The 21,639-nt window shown below is 40.6% G+C and overlaps 1 protein-coding gene across 7 annotated transcripts in view; it reads left to right on the forward strand.

Moving 5' to 3' along the window:
• Nucleotides 1-5,459: 5,459 nt before the first annotated feature.
• ninl (ninein-like) overlaps nt 5,460-21,639 on the forward strand; it is a 72,536-nt gene continuing 56,356 nt past the window's right edge. For all 7 annotated transcript variants that reach the window (XM_033613504.2, XM_033613507.2, XM_033613508.2 and 4 more), the window contains exons 1-4: nt 5,460-5,638; nt 8,451-8,664; nt 9,197-9,293; nt 20,238-20,440. In XM_033613504.2, the coding sequence (XP_033469395.2) occupies nt 8,482-8,664; nt 9,197-9,293; nt 20,238-20,440 (483 nt within the window). In that variant the 5' untranslated portion in view covers nt 5,460-5,638; nt 8,451-8,481. The remainder of the gene's footprint in view (nt 5,639-8,450; nt 8,665-9,196; nt 9,294-20,237; nt 20,441-21,639) is intronic.

Here is a 21,639-nt window from a genome sequence, read left to right on the forward strand (position 1 = left end):
GTATTGCATGTTGTCCAAAATCTAGAAAAAAAAAATTACAGTATAGCATGTCGTTCAAAATTGTGAAACATGTCATAGTATTGCATGTCGTCCAAAATTGTGAAAAATGTCATAGTATAGCATGTCGTCCAAAATCTAGAAAAAATCAATCAATCAATCAATCAATTTTATTTATAAAGCCCAATATCACAAATCACAATTTGCCTCACAGGGCTTTACAGCATACGACATCCCTCTGTCCTTATGACCCTCACAGCGGATAAGGAAAAACTCCCCCCAAAAAAACCCCTTTAACGGGGAAAAAAAACGGTAGAAACCTCAGGATGAGCAACTGAGGAGGGATCCCTCTTCCAGGATGGACAGACGTGCAATAGATGTCGTACAGAACAGATCAGCATAATAAATTAACAGTAATCCATATGACACAATGAGACAGAGAGAGAGAGAGAGAGAGAGAGAGATGCAGGTAATGACAGTAGCTTACAACAACATTAATGAAAGTAATAATATTATAGTTATAGTTCTGGCTACTGTGGTACAATATGTTGAAAGTATGTATTAATATCTGACAGTATAGTTGTGTGACAATAGTCATATGTGTATAATAACAGTAGAAGTATGACTAATGACTAATGATGGCAGCAGCAGCAGGAGGCATCTGGCAGGACCACGGCAGCAGCACAACCACACACGTCACGCTGTCCAGGCACCGCTGTGATATGAGTTAATCTGAGAGACAGTGGAGCACAAAGGCTCCGGAGAAGAAGCCGAGTTAGTGACATCCAGAATGGCCGAGTTAGCAAGATGCAGTAATAGAATACGAGAGAGAAGGAGAGAAGGTGCCCGGTGTATTATAGGGGGGTCCTCCGGCAGACTAGGCCTAAGTCAGCCTAACTAGGGGCTGGTACAGGGCAAGCCTGAGCCAGCCCTAACTATAAGCTTTATCAAAGAGGAAAGTCTTAAGTCTAGTCTTAAATGTGGAGACGGTGTCTGCCTCCCGGACCGTAACAGGAAGATGATTCCACAGGAGAGGAGCCTGATAGCTGAAGGCTCTGGCTCCTGATCTACTTTTGGAGACTTTAGGGACCACGAGTAACCCTGCGTTCTCAGAGCGCAGTGTTCTGGTGGGATAATATGGCACTATGAGCTCTCTAAGATATGACGGAGCTTGACCATTTAGAGCTTTATAAGTTAACAGTAGGATTTTAAATTCAATTCTGGATTTTACAGGGAGCCAGTGCAGAGAAGCTAAAACAGGAGAAATATGATCTCGTTTCTTAGTTCCTGTTAGTACACATGCTGCTGCATTCTGAATTAGCTGGAGAGTTTTTAAGGACTTACTAGAGCTACCTGATAATAGAGAGTTGCAGTAATCCAGCCTTGAGGTAACAAAAGTGTGGACCAATTTTTCTGCATCTTTTCGGGTCAGGATAGGCCTAATTTTCACAATATTACGCAGATGAAAAAATGCAGTCCGTGAGGTTTGTTTTAAATGAGAATTAAAAGACAAATCTTGATCAAATATTACTCCGAGGTTTCTTACGGTAGTGCTAGAGGCCAGAGCAATGCCATCTAGAGAAACTATGTCATCAGATAAAGAGTCTCTGAGAACAATAACTTCAGTTTTGTCTGAATTTAACATCAGGAAATTGGTGCTCATCCAGGTTTTTATGTTTTTAAGGCAGTTATGGAGTTTAGTTAATTGATTACTTTCTTCTGGCTTCATCGATAAATACAACTGAGTATCATCCGCATAACAATGGAAATTTATAGAGTGATTTCTAATGATGTTACCTAAAGGAAGCATATATAGAGTAAATAGGATTGGTCCGAGCACAGAACCTTGCGGAACTCCAAAACAAACTTTGGTACGTAAGGATGATTCATTACGAACGTCAACAAATTGAAAACGATCAGATAAATAAGATTTAAACCAGCTTAGTGCAGAACCTTTTAGGCCAATTAAGTGATCCAGTCTCTGCAGTAGAATTTGATGGTCAATTGTGTCAAACGCCGCACTAAGATCTAATAAAACAAGAACAGACGAGTCCTTTGTCTGAAGCAATCAGAAGGTCATTTGTAATTTTAACTAGAGCTGTCTCAGTGCTATGATGCACTCTAAATCCTGACTGAAATTCCTCAAATAAATTATTATCATGGAGAAAATCACACAGCTGGTCTGCAACTACTTTCTCAAGGATCTTTGACATAAAGGGAAGATTAGATATTGGTCTATAGTTGGCTAACACCTCTGGATCCAGGGTGGGCTTTTTAGTAGAGGTTTAATTACAGCTACCTTAAAAGACTGTGGTACATAGCCTGTTAGTAAGGATATATTGATCATATCTAATATATGAGTGTTAACTAAAGGAAAGACCTCCTTAAGTAGCCTAGTTGGGATGGGGTCTAAGAGACACGTTGATGATTTAGATGAAGAAATCACTGCGGTCAATTCTTGAAGAAAAATTGGGGAGAAGCAATCTAAATATATATTAGGTTCTACAGCTGTGTTTGAGGTTAGATAGGTACCATCTGAGGGCAGGAGGTCATGAATTTTGCCTCTAATAGTTAGAATTTTGTCATTAAAAAAGCTCATAAAATCACTACTGCTAAGGGCTAAAGGAATACAAGGCTCAATAGAGCTTTGACTCTCAGTCAGCTTGGCTACAGTGCTGAAAAGAAACCTGGGGTTGTTCTTGTTTTCTTCTATTAATGCTGAGTAATAGTTTGCTCTGGCATTGCGGAGGCCCCTCTTATAAGTTTTGAGACTGTCTGTCCAGATTAAACGAGATTCTTCCAGTTTGGTTAATCGCCAATTCCTTTCAAATTTTCACGATATTTGTTTTAACCTACGGGTTTGAGAGTTATACCAAGGAGCAAACTTTCTTTGCTTTGTTAACTTCTTTTTAAGAGGAGCTACAGAGTTGAGCGTTGTTCGCAGCGAGCCTACGGCGCTATCAACAAAATGATCAATTTGGGAGAGGTTAAAGTCGGCACGGGAAACCTCTGTTACTGAAGGTATTGGTATTGAATTTAACGACGAAGTAATCTTTTCCTTAAATTTTGCGACAGCACTATCTGATAAACATCTAGTATAGTAACTGTTGCTGAGTGGCGTGTAATCGAGTAAAAAGAAATCAAAAGTAATCAGATAATGATCTGATAGCAAGGGATTCTGTGGAAAGACTTTTAGGTTATCAATTTCAATTCCATACATCAGAACTAGATCGAGGGTATGGTTAAAACAGTGAGTGGGTTCATGTACACCCTGACTGAAGCCAATGGAGTCTAATAATGAGATAAACGCGGTAGCCAGGGAGTCATTATCAACGTCGACATGAATGTTAAAATCGCCTACAATAATAACTTTATCTGATTTAAGAACTAAACTGGATAAAAACTCTGAGAATTCAGATACAAATTCAGAATATGGGCCAGGAGCACGGTACACTATAACAAATAAAAGTGGCTGCGAGGTTTTCCAGGTCGGATGTAAAAGACTAAGAACGAGGCTTTCAAATGAATTATAATCTAGTTTAGGTTTAGGGCTGATTAACAGACTAGAGTTAAAAATGGCTGCAACTCCCCCTCCTCGGCCGCTGCCTCGAGGAATGTGGGTATTATTATGACTGGGAGGAGTGGACTCATTTAGACTAACATATTCATCTTGACACAGCCAGGTTTCAGTGAGACTGAGTAAATCAATATGATTATCTGATATTAATTCATTTACTAACACTGCTTTAGACGATAGAGACCTGATATTTAACAGTCCGCATTTAATTCTCCTGTTTTGTCTTTCTGTCACAGAAGAGGTTTTAATTTTTATGAGGTTGTTATGCACAACTCCTCTTTGTTTAATTTTAGATTTAAATAATTTAGGTGGTCGGGGGACAGACACCGTTTGTATAAAACTATGAAAACTATGGCTGGGTAACTGAACTAGAAGCTCAGAGAGGCGTTTAGGACTGCAACTCTCTGTCCTGGTCTCAACTCTGGGTTGTCAGGGATTTAAATTACTAATAAAATTTGCCAGGTTCCTAGAAATGAGAGCAGCTCCATCCAGCGGTTAAATGATGACATGTGGCTAAACATGTCATCACTGGTCAGATTTGGGAGGGGTCCAGAGAAAACTACGGAGTCCGACATCGTTTTAAAAAAATGTCATAGGATAGTATGTCGTCCAAAATAATGAAAAATGTCATAGTATAGCATGTCGTCCAAATTCATGAAAAATGTCATACTATAGCATGTCGTCAAAAATCATGAAAAACGTCATAATATAGCGTGTCATCAAAAATCATGCAAAATGTCATAGTATGGCATGTCATCCAAAATCATGAAAAAACGTAATAGTATAGCATGTCGTCCAAAATCATGAAAACCTGTCATAGTATAGCATGTCATCAAACATCATGAAAAATGTCATAGTACAGTATGTTGTCCAAAATCTAGAAAAACATGTTAGAGTATTGCATGTCCTCCAAAATCATGAAAAACGTCATAGTATAGCATGTCATCAAAACTCATGAAAAAATGTCATAGTATAGCATGTCGTGTAAAATCTAGAAAAACTGTCATAGCAAAGTATGTCGTCCAAATTCATGAAAAAAATGTCATGATAGCATGTCGTCCAAAATCATGAAAAACGACATAGCACAGCATGTAGTCCAAAATCTAGAAAAACATCATAGCATAGGATGTCGTCCAAAATGTATTAAAAATGTCATAGTATAGCATCTCGTCCAAAATGTAGGAAAAATAGTCATAGTATAGCATGTTGTCCAAAATAATGAAAAACATCATAGCATAGCATGTCGTCCAAAATCTAGAAAAAACATCATAGTATAGCATGTCGTAAAAAGTCATCAAAAACGTAATAGTATAGTATGTCGTCCAAAATATTGAAAAAAAAGCATCATAGAATAGCATGTCGTCCACAATCATGAATAAATTCATAGAATAGCATATCGTCCAAAATCTAGAAAAAATGTTATAGTATAGCATCTCGTCCAAAATGTAGAAAAAAAGTAATTTTATAGAATGCCGTCCAAAACAATGAAAAACGTCATAACATCGCATGTTATCAAAAGTCATGAACAATGTCATAGTATAGCATGTCATCCAAAATCTAGAAAAAATGTCATATAGCATCTCGTCCAAAATGTAGAAAAAAAGTCATAGCATAGGATGTCGTCCAAAATCTAGAAAAAACTTGACAGTGTAGCATGTCCTCAAAAATGTAGAAAAAATGTCATAGTATAGCATGTTTTTGGATCCATAAAATTAAATAATCAGCTGTTGGAACAAAATGAGAAACAGAATATATTAGTTTATTATATTTTATTTATGATTAATAAAAGCAGTGACGTCACTGCAGGAACGTGCTTACTGCTTAGCGGTGTATGCGTGAAAGGCGTTTTATTTTGAAAGGCTTGACCGGAAGTGGCAGTCCGTTAGCTTTACGCGGCTGCTTTCGGTGGGTCTGCTCCTGCCCCGTTACTCTCGGTTGTCTCGGTGGATTAACGGTGGACTGTCCGGAGCTCCGGGGACACGTTAATGGAGGAGCCGTTAAGTTATACCAGAGAGGAGCCGGTGGAGGAGGAGGAGTAGGAGGAGGAGGAGAACTTTTCCCGCGGTAAGAAAACTAACGTTTACAGTTACCGTTAACAGTCCGTCAGTTACCGGACACACTGAACTTTCTGTTTCATGTCAAACAAACTTTTTATGTACTTGTTTTTGTTTGTGTATTGTGGTCTTTTGTTCCTCACGGCTCTGTTCCCATGGTGAGGCGTCATCAGCTCGCGAGACGTTTTTTTTCTTTCATTGTTTATTTATCGACTCGTTTCACTGTGACGTCATCACAACCACATGTACTCACAAAGTACTGTAACTACCAGGTACCTGTACTCTATTACTCCTACACAGTTACAACTTTAAGCCTCAGCAGTGAGAAGAAGTATGCAGACATTTCTGGAAGAGTAGTCCTACTGTAGTGTAGAAACACTCCTTTACAGGGTGGTGGGGAGAGATCATTTTTATTTGTTTAATATTTTATTAATCTGTTAAAATCCTGCAATAAAAAGTACTGTATTTACACCAGGATGTAGTACAGGAGGAGGACAGAGTAACTGAAGTGAAGTGATGAACTGTCCACTGCAGTGTAACAGTAACTTTGCTCAAATCATGTCTGTAAATCATCAGCAGTCAAAGCCTGTCAAATAGTAAACACAAACACACAAACACACACACACACACACACACACACACAATCTCAAACAAACTTTTTATGTACTTTACTAGCTGAATTTCACTTTGGGACAAATAAATCAATAAATAAAATAGTATTATATTTTGCAGTCCAACAGTCACGAGGACAGTTTATTTACAGCTCTGTAACAGGTGAAAGTCCTGCGCTCACTGACTGAAGTACATAGAGTATTATCTGAGGGGCGGGGCTTTAATCCTGACATCACATTACTGTGATATTGTACCGTAAATCCTCCAAAAGATGCTCCTCAGAATCCAGACAGCTGCTGACCTGAATGCAGTGTCACAGTGCTGCTGTTGACCTGCTCTGTCTCTAAACCTCACCTCATCACGTCATCTCACCTCACCACATCTCACCTCATCTCACCACATCTTATCTCACCTCACCACATCCCATCTTACCTCACTACATCTCCTCTCACCACATCCCATCTCACCTCACCACATCTCACCTCACCACATCTTATCTCACCTCACCACATCCCATCTCACCTCACTACATCTCCTCTCACCTCATCTCACCTCACCACATCTCGCCTCACCACATCTCATCTCAACTCACCTCAACCCATCTCACCTCACTTCTCATCTCACCTCACCTTACCTCACCACACCTCACCTCATCTCATCTCATCTTATCTCACATCTCACCTCACCTCAACCCATCTCACCTCACCTCATCTCACCTCACATCTCATCTCATCTCACCTTACCTTACCACACCTCACCTCATCTCATCTTATCTCACATCTCACCTCCCTCACCTCACCTCTCATCTCACTTCACCTCATCTCACCTCACATCCCATCCCACCTCACCACATCTCATCTTACCTCACCTCATCTCACCTCACATCTCATCTCACCTCACCAAATCTCATCTTACCTCACCTCACATCTCATCTCACCTCACCTCACCAAATCTCACCTTACCTCGTCTCACCTCACCTCGTCTCATCTCACCTCACCTCACCTCAACCCATCTCACCTCACCTCATCTCACCTTACCTTACCTCACCACACCTCATCTCATCACATCTCACCTCACCACATCTCCTCTTACCTCATCTCACCTCACCACATCTCGCCTCACCACATCTCATCTCAACTCACCTCAACCCATCTCACCTCACCTCATCTCACCTCACTTCTCATCTCACCTCACCACACCTCACCTCACCTCACCTCTCATCTCACTTCACCTCATCTCACATCCCATCCCACCTCATCACATCTCATCTTACCTCACCTCATCTCACCTCACATCTCGTCTCACCTCACCTCATCTCATCTTACCTCACCTCATCTCACCTCCCTCACCTCTCATCTCACCTCACCTCACCTCACCACATCTCGCCTCACCACATCTCATCTCACCTCACCTCAACCCACCTCACCTCATCTCAACTCACTTCTCATCTCATCTCACCTTACCTCACCACACCTCATCTCATGTTATCTCACATCTCACCTCACCTCAACCCATCTCACCTCACCTCATCTCACCTCACTTCTCATCTCATCTCACCTTACCTCACCACACCTCATCTCATCTTATCTCACATCTCACCTCACCACATCTCACTTCCCTCACCTCACCTCTCATCTCACTTCACCTCATCTCAAATCACCTCACATCCCACCTCACCACATCTCATCTTACCTCACCTCATCTCACCTCACATCTCATCTCACCTCACCAAATCTCATCTTACCTCACCTCATCTCACCTCATCTCAGTTTACCTCATCTCATCTTATCTCACATTTCACCTCACAACATCTCACCTCCCTCACCTCACCTCTCATCCCATCCCATCCCACCTCACCACATCTCATCTTACCTCACCTCATCTCACCTCACATCTCATCTCACCTCACCTCATCTCATCTCACCTCACCTCACCTCATCTCATCTTACCTCATCACATCTCACTTCACCTCATCTCACCTCACATCTCACCTCACCTCACCTAACCTCACCTCACCACATCTCATCTCACTTAACCTCACCTCACCACATCTAAGCTCACTTCACCCCATCTCACCTCACATCTCACCTCACCACATCTCATCACATTTCATCTCATCTCATATCACCTCACTTCACCAAATCTCATCTATTACCATGATGTCATGGTTGTCAGCCTCACTACTTCCTGTGACATATTTTTCCCTCCAGGTGTTGTAGCGTAGTAGCGTGATGCATTGTGATGGAGGAGACGGAGCACAGCCAGTATGTCGCCCAGCTGAAGGTAGAGTTTGACAGCTGCGACACGACGGCCACCGGCTTCCTGGACCGAGACGAGCTAACGGTGCTGTGCAGGAAACTGCAGCTTGACGCTCACCTGCCGCTGCTGCTCCACATGCTGCTGGGAGAGCGCACCTACGCCAGGGTAACACACACACACACACGCACACACACACTGAAATACACACTAACGCAAACTGGTGGGAGAGTGCACCTACACCAGGGTAACACAAACACACACACAAACAAACACACACACACAGACTGTATACCTCCTGTAAAAAGTTGGGTGTAGTGTAACTGTGTTGGTGACCACCTCTGCAGCTCTTCAGCCTCTTTTATCTCCTTGTTTTGGTTCCTGTCTGTACAGAAAGTAGACGTCTGTACAGGAAATAGATGTAGACAGACACAGACAGACAGACAGACAGACACAGACAGACAGACAGACAGACACAGACAGACCGACAGACACAGACAGACACAGACAGACAGACAGACAGACACAGACAGACAGACAGACAGATTATTCCTGCAGTGACAGGGACTCTTACACCTGATGAACCATCATACAGTGTCTGTATGAAGTGATAACATGCTGTCAGCTCTGCCCCCTGGTGGTCAAACAGAGTCACTGAGTACAGCTGCAGTTTGATGAATGACCTTTGTTTGACCTTCAGGTGAACTTTGAGGAGTTTAAAGAAGGCTTTGTGGCCGTTCTATCTCGCTCTCTGGACTTCAGCACGTCAGAGGACGACAGCAGCTACCTGGAGCCAGGTGAGACTCCACAGAGACCAGAGACAGGTGTCCTCCGTTTGTCTCTATCTGTCTTCTCATCAGTCAGACAGAGTTCAGAGACACGCTGACATGTTGGTTTGAGTCCAAACGTCAGATCTGCTGAGAAGAACACAGAATAACACCACTTTATATCAGACTACTGTATTAACTGTACAGTAACATGACAGTACATGTGGACAGTATATATATGGACAGGATACAGTCTATATGTGGACAGTATATGTGGACAGTATGTACAGTATATGTGGACAGTACAGTATATGTGGACAGTATGTACAGTATATGTGGACAGTATATGTGTGGACAGGATACAGTATATATGTGGACAGTATACAGTATATGTGGACAGTATACATGTAGACAGTATATGTGGACAGTATACAGTATGGACAATGTACAGTATATATGGACAGTATACAGTATATATGTGGACAGTATACAGTATATATGGACAGTATATGTCATTCAATCAATCAATCAATCAATTTTATTTATACAGCCCAATAACACAAATCACAATTTGCCTCACAGGGCTTTACAGCATACAACATCCCTCTGTCCTTAGGACCCTCACAGCTGATCAGGAAAAACTCCCCAAAAAAACCTTTAACGGGGGAAAAAAACGGTCGAAACCTCAGGAAGAGCAACTGAGGAGGGATCCCTCTTCCAGGACGGACAGATGTGCAATAGATGTCGTACAGAACAGATCAGCATAATAAATTAACAGTAATCCATATGACACAATGAGACAGAGAGAGAGAGAGAGAGAGACAGAGAGAGAGAGAGACAGAGACAGAGACAGAGAGACAGAGATGCAGGACAGACGGTAATGACAGTAGCTTACAACAACATTAATGAAAGTGATAATATTATAGTTATAGTTCTGGCTACTGTGAATGTTGAAAGTACAGTACAGGCCAAAAGTTTGGACACACCTTCTCATTCAATGCGTTTTCTTTATTTTCATGACTATTTACATTGTAGATTCTCACTGAAGGCATCAAAACTATGAATGAACACATGTGGAGTTATGTACTTAACAAAAAAAGGTGAAGTAACTGAAAACATGTTTTATATTCTAGTTTCTTCAAAATAGCCACCCTTTGCTCTGATTACTGCTTTGCACACTCTTGGCATTCTCTCCATGAGCTTCAAGAGGTAGTCACCTGAAATGGTTTCCACTTCACAGGTGTGCCTTATCAGGGTTAATTAGTGGAATTTCTTGCTTTATCAATGGGGCTGGGACCATCAGTTGTGTTGTGCAGAAGTCAGGTTAATACACAGCCGACAGCCCTATTGGACAACTGTTAAAATTCATATTATGGCAAGAACCAATCAGCTAACTAAAGAAAAACGAGTGGCCATCATTACTTTGAGAAATGAAGGTCAGTCAGTCCGGAAAATTGCAAAAACTTTAAATGTGTCCCCAAGTGGAGTCGCAAAAACCATCAAGAGCTACAACGAAACTGGCACACATGAGGACCGACCCAGGAAAGGAAGACCAAGAGTCACCTCTGCTTCTGAGGATAAGTTCATCCGAGTCACCAGCCTCAGAAATGGCAAGTTAACAGCAGCTCAGATCAGAGACCAGATGAATGCCACACAGAGTTCTAGCAGCAGACCCATCTCTAGAACAACTGTTAAGAGGAGACTGCGCCAATCAGGCCTTTATGGTCAAATAGCTGCTAGGAAACCACTGCTAAGGAGAGGCAACAAGCAGAAGAGATTTGTTTGGGCCAAGAAACACAAGGAATGGACATTAGACCAGTGGAAATCTGTGCTTTGGTCTGATGAGTCCAAATTTGAGATCTTTGGTTCCAACCGCCGTGTCTTTGTGAGATGCAGAAAAGGTGAACGGATGGATTCCACATGCCTGGTTCCCACTGTGAAGCATGGAGGAGGAGGTGTGATGGTGTGGGGGTGTTTTGCTGGTGACACTGTTGGGGATTTATTCAAAATTGAAGGCACACTGAACCAGCATGGCTACCACAGCATCCTGCAGCGACATGCCATCCCATCCGGTTTGCGTTTAGTTGGACGATCATTTATTTTTCAACAGGACAATGACCCCAAACACACCTCCAGGCTGTGTAAGGGCTATTTGACCAAGAAGGAGAGTGATGGAGTGCTGCGGCAGATGACCTGGCCTCCACAGTCACCGGACCTGAACCCAATCGAGATGGTTTGGGGTGAGCTGGACCGCAGAGTGAAGGCAAAGGGGCCAACAAGTGCTAAACACCTCTGGGAACTCCTTCAAGACTGTTGGAAAACCATTTCAGGTGACTACCTCTTGAAGCTCATGGAGAGAATGCCAAGAGTGTGCAAAGCAGTAATCAGAGCAAAGGGTGGCTATTTTGAAGAAACTAGAATATAAAACATGTTTTCAGTTATTTCACCTTTTTTGTGTTCATTCATAGTTTTGATGCCTTCAGTGAGAATCTACAATGTAAATAGTCATGAAAATAAAGAAAACGCATTGAATGAGAAGGTGTGTCCAAACTTTTGGCCTGTACTGTATATATTAATATCTGACAGTATACATGTGTGACAATAGTCATATGTGTATAATAACAGTAGAAGTATGACTAATGACTAATGATGGCAGCAGCAGCAGGAGGCATCTGGCAGGACCACGGCAACAGCACAACCACACACGTCACGCTGTCCAGGCACCGCTGTGATATGAGTTAATCTGAGAGACAGTGGAGCACAAAGGCTCCGGAGAAGAAGCCGAGTTAGTGACATCCAGAATGGCCGAGTTAGCAAGATGCAGTAATAGAATACGAGAGAGAGAGAGAGAGAGAAGGAGAGAAGGTGCCCGGTGTATTATAGGGGGGTTCTCCGGCAGACTAGGCCTAAGTCAGCCTAACTAGGGGCTGGTACAGGGCAAGCCTGAGCCAGCCCTAACTATAAGCTTTATCAAAGAGGAAAGTCTTAAGTCTAGTCTTAAATATGTGTGGACAGGATACAGTATATATGAACAGTATACAGTATATGGGTCAGTGACAAATAAGGGTTGGCAAGATGAGCACTTCAGAAATATCTTCAAAAATAGTTTTCAAAGCATGCATCAGATTTGTTAAAATGTACATTCTGTATTTTTGTTGGTTTTATGTCATTTGAAATGACATTTGCACCATTTTTTATGAAAAGTAAGACTGAATGCTCCTGAAAATGTCAAATGGTGTAACCACGAAAGAATGATAAATATTAAATATTTTATCCACCTACAGTAGATTTAAGTGTACTTATAAAAAAATCTTTATTTCAAAAGCATTAAATTGAAATGAGATATTTTTGGAGTATTTCTATATTTAAATTTTAATGCATTTTGGCAATACTGAGCAGGACATTTCCTGAAAACACCCCTTTATTTCTAAATAACGCGTGACAAGTTATGTAAAATTTAAAAAAAACAGTGTTGCACTGCAAAAGTGGATTACATTTATTCCACATTTTACTCCACATTTATTTTCTTGTATATAATCATATTTTTATGAAAAAATACCAGTTACACCAAATGACACTGGGTTGTGTCAATTGGTGTAACTGGTATTTTTCATAAAAATATGATACACTGCCAGACCATGTTCCTTATACAGTCAAACACCACTGTTTGGTGAAGGAACTGACACTGAAAATCAAATATGACAGTCAACAAGGTTAAGTGAACTTGTTTTTTTCATGTTATTTCAGTTCAGAAAAAAGATCATCTGACAACAGTGAGCTAATTTCGTCTACTGTAAATTCTTTGCTGTGAAAAACATTTTACAGTCATGTTTCATTTTAAAATTTAACTCATGTTTTGTATCTTAAGTTCTGATAAGAAAAAAGTCAACTCTTAACGGTGAACTGGTCTACTATTGTGAATACGCTTGATAAAAATTTAATGAGAGGAAGTTCAGAAAAAGGAACAGCTGACAACAATTAACTAATTTCTTCTACTGTAAATTCTTTGCTAATAACAATCATTTAATTTTAAAATTTAACTCATGTTTCATGTTTTGTGTTTTAAATTCTGATAAGGGAAAAAGTCACCTGACAACAACAACTCGTAAGGACGTAATTGGCCCTTGCTGCAGCATTAGCATTCATTAGCATTCATTTGCATTAGCACTCTGTGACGAGCCACTTTTTCCTTGTTTTTTTGTTTTGTTTTTTTTATTTGCACACAAGAAAAAGAGTATAGGATGTCAATAAGAAGAAACAGAATACATACAGTATTGACACATATAAAAAACGATGACTTAAAAGAGAAAAAAAAGTGTGCGGGAGGAGCCAAAAGAAAACCCTTTGGGCTTGTCAGGTGGCTCTCCTAGAAACTGGCATCTAATGGGGAAAATTGATTTTATTTATTTAGTTTGATTACTTTAGTTTTCTATAAATCTATCATACAGTAGTAATGAAATAGCAGAAATGTAAATAATTGTATTTTACAGACAGAAATTTTAATGTTTGAGTAACATTTCTACTTTCAATGAATTATTGGATTTTTAGGTATTTTAAAGCTACTGTACAAGATCAAAAGTAGTTTTTTTTATAATACATCTTTAATTAGCATCATAAATTACTGATATCTAACAAATTACCATCATAAACTGCTGATATGTGAAATAATTGCCTATAACAGAAAGGCTCAGAATAGGAGTCAAATGGTGTAACTGGTTACACCATTTGACATTTCATTTTAAAATCAAATTTGACAGGCATTACCAGGGACACCTGTGTAAGCACATGGCCTTGGTCTCAAGATTTCAAACATAATTTTTAAAGTAAATATTCATTTTAATGATTTTTATGAATTATTAATGTTTTTCTAGGGTCATACTATTTGACCAAACCTGACCAGAGTCTAAAAACGTCAATTTATTAGTAATTTTAAGAGATTCTAACCTTGTCATGCAGCAGTTGTGATCATCAGAGGTCCTTCTCTGTAATACCATTTCCTGTCACATGGTCTTCTTTACTATATTAACAAAACGGCCTCTTAAATGGTGGTTACACCACTTGACACTTCATGTAGTTTACTTGACTTTCATGATTCCCCAAATTAAATTTCATATTTAGAACAATTGTATTCCATTATCTTTATTGAATATAACAAATTAATAATTTAAAGATCATGCCAAACTAGTTGTTATGGTGTTTTATTGAGAATTTTAGTGTTTTTAAGCAAGTTTAATTATTTGGTGCAAGTTTTTATGGTTACACCACTTAGACATTTTTGCCATTATCCTCTAATATATTCTCTCATAATGTATTAAAAGCAGAAATTTTATACTGGATCCACACAAAATTAAAGTTTGTAAGTTAATCATACATTTATTTTCAGATTTTAACCCTTTTAAATTTGACTAAACCATATAAACACAAAAAAAGTAGCGTCACATCATTGACCCATATATGGAAAGTATACAGTATATATGTGGATAGTGTATGTGGACAGTATACAGTATGGACAGTATACAGTATATATGTGGACAGTGTATGTGGACAGTATGCAGTACATATGGACAGTATACAGTATGTGGACAGTATATTTGGACAGTATACAGTAAATATGGACAGTATTCAATATGTGGACAGTATATTTGTGTTCAGTATTAGGCCTGTCACGATAACAAATTTTGCTGGGCGATTAATTGCATCAGAAATGATTGCGAAGAGCAATAATATTGCGTAATATTGTGCTTTTAAGACCATTTTATTATTGTTGTAATTTTGCTGTTTATAGACCATTTTTTAACTAATGATAAAAAAGGCATAATGATGCAAGTCCACCCTTTTAATCAATCAATTTCAATCAATTTTATTTATAAAGCCCAGTATCACAAATCACAATTTGCCTCACAGGGCTTTACAGCATACAACATCCCTCTGTCCTTACGACCCTCACAGCGGATAAGGAAAAACTTATTTCCTTAATGAGAAATAAACATTTATTTAACAAGAATATTTAGGAATGCAAAAAAAGAAAATTTAAATATAAGTAGTTAACCTGTTAACTTAGGTTCAGGAGCAGAACCACGCCTCAACCACACCTCTAATCACCTGCCAAGCCTACTTATGCCAGGTCAACCCATCCTACCCTGTTTGTCTCAAGATTTCTCGAGCTCAGACAGACCGCGCATCTCGCCGAAACGCTTCATAGAGAAAACTTCCATTCAAACAAAGAGAAAACGTAAAGATTGTCTAACGTTACCTACCATGGAACTGGCTTTCTAAAGCAGACATCACCAGTGCATTCAAAGTTTTGCCCATTCATCCTGACTTCTGACGTTTTTTTGGCGTTTGCTGGAAGGGGGCATATTATTTTTCTGTGCACCTTACCTTTGGCTGCAAAAGCAGTCCTAAGATCTTCGATTCTCTTTCAGAAGCCCTATGCTGGATCCTTACTAACAACCACAGGCTCCCTTACATTCTCCATCTTCTCGACGATTTTCTTATCGTCACTCCACCATCCTCCCCTCCTCGCCACGGGCTCAATACGCTCACTAACGCTTTCTCTGAACTCGGCGTCCCTCTTTCCGAGGAGAAAACATCAGGACCTGGCACTTCCATTGAGTTCCTAGGCATCACTCTGGACTCAATTTCCTTCCAAGCATCTCTGCCCTTGGAGAAAATACAGCCCATCTCTCTGCTTCTGTCAACCTACCTCTTAGCAGACAGATGCACCAAACGCCAGCTGTTAGCCCTCCTTGGACATCTCAATTATGCCATCCGCATAATCCCTCAAGCTAAATCCTTCTTGTCCATCCTTTTGTCTAAGGCTGCTGCCGTTCCCTCTCTCCACGATAGGGTCATTCTAGACGATGCCTGCAAAATGGAAATGCGTATGTGGCTACATTTCCTATCTTCTTGGAATGGCATTTCCTTCTTCTACGACGACTTCATCACCCAGCCTGAGGACATTCAACTTTTCACAGACGCGGCACAGGCTTTGACGGCTACTATGGAGGGAGATGGTTCTCCTCCGCTTGGCCCCCAGAGTTTGAATCCCTCGACTCAGAGTCCCGCTCCCCTTCCTCTGCGCTTCATGAGCTGTATCCCATCATAATAGCTGCCATTCTTTGGGGTCACGAATGGTCTGCAAAACGGTCTTCAATACATCCCCCCAGACCAGCCTAACAGATGACATCTTCCCTCTACCTCACCCACATCCATTCATCTTTTCTCAACATTCAATAACTCCTGTATTCCATTAAACCTTTAAACGACATATTGTTGTGGCGTGGTTCTTGCTAGTGAACCTAGGGTTATATAAGTTAACAGTAGGATTTTAAATTCAGTTCTGGATTTTACAGGGAGCCAGTGCAGAGAAGCTAAAACAGGAAAAATATGACTTCGTTTCTTAGTTCCTGTTAGTACATGTGCCGCTGCATTCTGAATTAGCTGGAGAGTTTTTAAAGACTTATTAGAGCTACCTGATAATGGAGAGTTGCAGTAATCCAGCCTTGAGGTAACAAAAGCGTGGACCAATTTTTCTGCATCTTTTCGGGTCAGGATAGGCCTAATTTTCACAATATTACGCAGGATAGGATGTGGACAGGATACAGTATACAGTACAGGCCAAAAGTTTGGACACACCTTCTCATTCAATGCGTTTTCTTTATTTTCATGACTATTTACATTGTAGATTCTCACTGAAGGCATCAAAACTATGAATGAACACATGTGGAGTTATGTACTTAACAAAAAAAGGTGAAATAACTGAAAACATGTTTTATATTCTAGTTTCTTCAAAATAGCCACCCTTTGCTCTGATTACTGCTTTGCACACTCTTGGCATTCTCTCCATGAGCTTCAAGAGGTAGTCACCTGAAATGGTTTCCACTTCACAGGTGTGCCTTATCAGGGTTAATTAGTGGAATTTCTTGCTTTATCAATGGGGCTGGGACCATCAGTTGTGTTGTGCAGAAGTCAGGTTAATACACAGCCGACAGCCCTATTGGACAACTGTTAAAATTCATATTATGGCAAGAACCAATCAGCTAACTAAAGAAAAATGAGTGGCCATCATTACTTTAAGAAATGAAGGTCAGTCAGTCCGGAAAATTGCAAAAACTTTAAATGTGTCCCCAAGTGGAGTCGCAAAAACCATCAAGCGCTACAACGAAACTGGCACACATGAGGACCGACCCAGGAAAGGAAGACCAAGAGTCACCTCTGCTTCTGAGGATAAGTTCATCCGAGTCACCAGCCTCAGAAATCGCAAGTTAACAGCAGCTCAGCTCAGAGACCAGATGAATGCCACACAGAGTTCTAGCAGCAGACCCATCTCTAGAACAACTGTTAAGAGGAGACTGCGCGAATCAGGCCTTCATGGTCAAATAGCTGCTAGGAAACCACTGTTAAGGAGAGGCAACAAGCAGAAGAGATTTGTTTGGGCCAAGAAACACAAGGAATGGACATTAGACCAGTGGAAATCTGTGCTTTGGTCTGATGAGTCCAAATTTGAGATCTTTGGTTCCAACCGCCGTGTCTTTGTGAGACGCAGAAAAGGTGAACGGATGGATTCCACATGCCTGGTTCCCACTGTGAAGCATGGAGGAGGAGGTGTGATGGTGTGGGGGTGTTTTGCTGGTGACACTGTTGGGGATTTATTCAAAATTGAAGGCACACTGAACCAGCATGGCTACCACAGCATCCTGCAGCGACATGCCATCCCATCCGGTTTGCGTTTAGTTGGGCGAACATTTATTTTTCAACAGGACAATGACCCCAAACACACCTCCAGGCTGTGTAAGGGCTATTTGACCAAGAAGGAGAGTGATGGAGTGCTGCGGCAGATGACCTGGCCTCCACAGTCACCGGACCTGAACCCAATCGAGATGGTTTGGGGTGAGCTGGACCGCAGAGTGAAGGCAAAGGGGCCAACAAGTGCTAAACACCTCTGGGAACTCCTTCAAGACTGTTGGAAAACCATTTCAGGTGACTACCTCTTGAAGCTCATGGAGAGAATGCCAAGAGTGTGCAAAGCAGTAATCAGAGCAAAGGGTGGCTATTTTGAAGAAACTAGAATATAAAACATGTTTTCAGTTATTTCACCTTTTTTTGTTAAGTACATAACTCCACATGTGTTCATTCATAGTTTTGATGCCTTCAGTGAGAATCTACAATGTAAATAGTCATGAAAATAAAGAAAACGCATTGAATGAGAAGGTGTGTCCAAACTTTTGGCTTGTACTGTATATATAGACTGTGTATGTGGACAGGATACAGTATATATGTGGACAGTATATGTGGACAGGATACAGTATATTTGTGGACAGTGTATGTGCACAGGATACAGTATATATACGGACAGTATATATGTGGACAGGATACAGTATATATGTGGACAGTATATATGGACAGGATACAGTTTGTTTGTGGACAGTATGTGGACAGTACAGTATATTTGTGGACAGTGTATGTGCACAGGATACAGTATGTGGACAGTATATGTGGACAGGATGCAGTATATATGTGGACAGTATATATGGACAGGATACAGTTTGTTTGTGGACAGTATGTGGACAGTACAGTATATTTGTGGACAGTGTATGTGCACAGGATACAATATGTGGACAGTATATGTGGACAGGATACAGTATATATGTGGACGGTATATGTGGACAGGATACAGTATATATGTGGACAGTATATATGGACAGGATACAGTTTATTTGTGGACAGTATGTGGACAGTACAGTATATTTGTGGACAGTGTATGTGAACAGGATACAGTATATATGTGGACAGTATATGTGGACAGGATACAGTATATATGTGGACAGTATATGTGGACAGGATACAGTTTATATGTGGACTGTGTATGTGGACAGGATACAGTATATTTGTGGACCGTGTATGTGCACAGAATATAGTATATATGTGGATAGTATATGTGGACAGGATACAGTATATTTGTGGACCGTGTATGCGCACAGGATATAGTATATATGTGGATAGTATATGTGGACAGGATACAGTTTATTTGTGGAGGGTATGTGGACAGTACAGTGTATGTGGACAGGATACAGTATATTTGTGGACAGTATACAGTATATTTGGACAGTGTATGTGGACATTATACAGTATATATGTGGACAGTATACAGTATATATGTGGACAGTATATGTGGACAGTATACAGTATATTCGTGGACAGTGTATGTGGACAGTATACAGTATATATGTGGACAGTATATGTGGACAGGGTACAGTATATATATGGACATATACAGTATATTTGTGGACAGTATATGTGGACAGTATACAGTATATATATGGACAGTATATGTGGACAGGATACAGTATATTTGTGGACAGTGACAGTATACAGTATATATGTGGACAGTATACAGTATCTATGTGGACAGTGTATGTTGACAGTATACAGTGTATTTGTGGACAGTATATGTGGACAGGATACAGTATATATGTGGACAGTATATGTGGACAGGATACAGTATATATGTGGACAGTATACAGTATATTTGTGGACAGTATACAGTATATTTGGACAGTGTATGTGGACAGTATACAGTATATATGTGGACAGTATACAGTATATTTGTGGACAGTATCTGTGGACAGTATACAATATATATGTGGACAGTATATGTGGACAGGGTACAGTATATATGTGGACAGTATACAGTATATTTGTGGACAGTATATGTGGACAGTATACAGTACATATGTGGACAGTATATGTGGACAGGATACAGTATATTTGTGGACAGTATACAGTATATATGTGGACAGTGTATGTTGACAGTATACAGTATATTTGAGGACAGTATATGTGGACAGGATACAGTATATATGTGGACAGTGTATGTTGACAGTATACAGTATGTTGACAGTATACAGTATGTGGACACGAGCAGAATGTGTGATTGTCTCTGTCCGTCTCTATCTGTCCCTGTGTCTGCAGTTGTCCCAGAGGAAGTGAAGCCAAAGTTCGTAAAGGGAACGAAGCGTTACGGCCGTCGCTCTCGTCCCGACAGTCAGCCTGGCGCTGCTCTGACCTGCGACTCTGAGGAGTCACTGCCGTCCAGAACAGAGGCCACAGACTCGTCACCGCCCGGCGTTCGCAGGGCCAAACTGAGACGGTCGACGTCCCTGGAGAGTGTGGAGGTGAGACGGTCACTTTGTGTCCTCAGCACGTCTTCATGTGTTTTCTTCCCGGGCCGACCTGTGGGCCGCCACGATGACAACTTCATATTACTTTTAGACTTTATGGACTTTTATTTATTTGCACATAAATATAAAACAAAACAAAACAAATACATATCTCTCTTGGTAGAGAGGAAGATAAGGAAATGTGCAGGTGAGGTCGGAAACCCGAAAGGCTTATAGAGTGACCTCACCTTGACCTAACAATAATTTAAGCAAAGAAACGAAATAATATTGGCATACCTTGTGTGAGAAAGAGAATTAAAAAAAATAATAATAATAGTAATAATAATATTGAGAAAACTAAATAAATAAAGGGGGAAAAATTATTAAAAAAAAAGTGATACAGAAAAATTAAGTTCAAGTAAAACAAAAACAGTGTGGCACTAGGGAAGGCAAAATTGGACAGTGAAACCAATTTAGCTGTTGTGTTAACTTCAGTAATAGTTTCCTTTTGAATATTGCCAAGGAAGAAGAGCTGTCAGCCAGTTGGTGATGTTCATTCCACAACAAAATCCCTCTGTATTTAATAGTATACTGCCCATCATGACCTCTGACCTCTGACCTGGTTACTGCTGCTGTGACAAAGGAGTCAGAGTTCGTCCCTGTGTGTCTGGTGTCTGAGTTCAGCTGGTTTCAGATGTCCTCACTCTGCTGCAGTCTGTGAATACCTGAAGGAGGAGGAGGAGCTGTGTGGGGGAGGTTTGGTGGTTTTGGGGGCGTTGGAGGTTTTTCAGGAAGTGGGATAGTGAGGAATGTGGCTGCTGGCTGACGCTCGGCTCCACTCAGCTCTGGTCTGGCTGCAGATCAAAGACTAATCAGTGAGTTTCTGTGGGACAGTTTCTGCTTCGGTTTCACAGTCAGCTGATTTAAACACACAGGAGGAATTATGTTCTCCTCCCTGCAGCTCCTCCTCCTCCTCCTCCTCTTCATCATCATTTTACCAGAAACAGTTGCTCTGTCCACATCAAGTGTTTTTGACTTCCAATATTTTGTCTCTGGAGGACGGCTGGTTTTAGATAAAAACATAAAACACATAGAGGACACAAGTGAAAACATGAGAACATGCATATGTAACAGTTATTATAAAGCCTTGTTTCCACCAAACACTTTGAGTTTGGAACCAGCAGTAACCCTTCAGATGAAACTCTGAGTTTTTC

Source organism: Epinephelus lanceolatus, chromosome 17, assembly GCF_041903045.1.
Source record: "Epinephelus lanceolatus isolate andai-2023 chromosome 17, ASM4190304v1, whole genome shotgun sequence".
In the NCBI taxonomy this organism is placed as follows: domain Eukaryota; kingdom Metazoa; phylum Chordata; class Actinopteri; order Perciformes; family Serranidae; genus Epinephelus; species Epinephelus lanceolatus.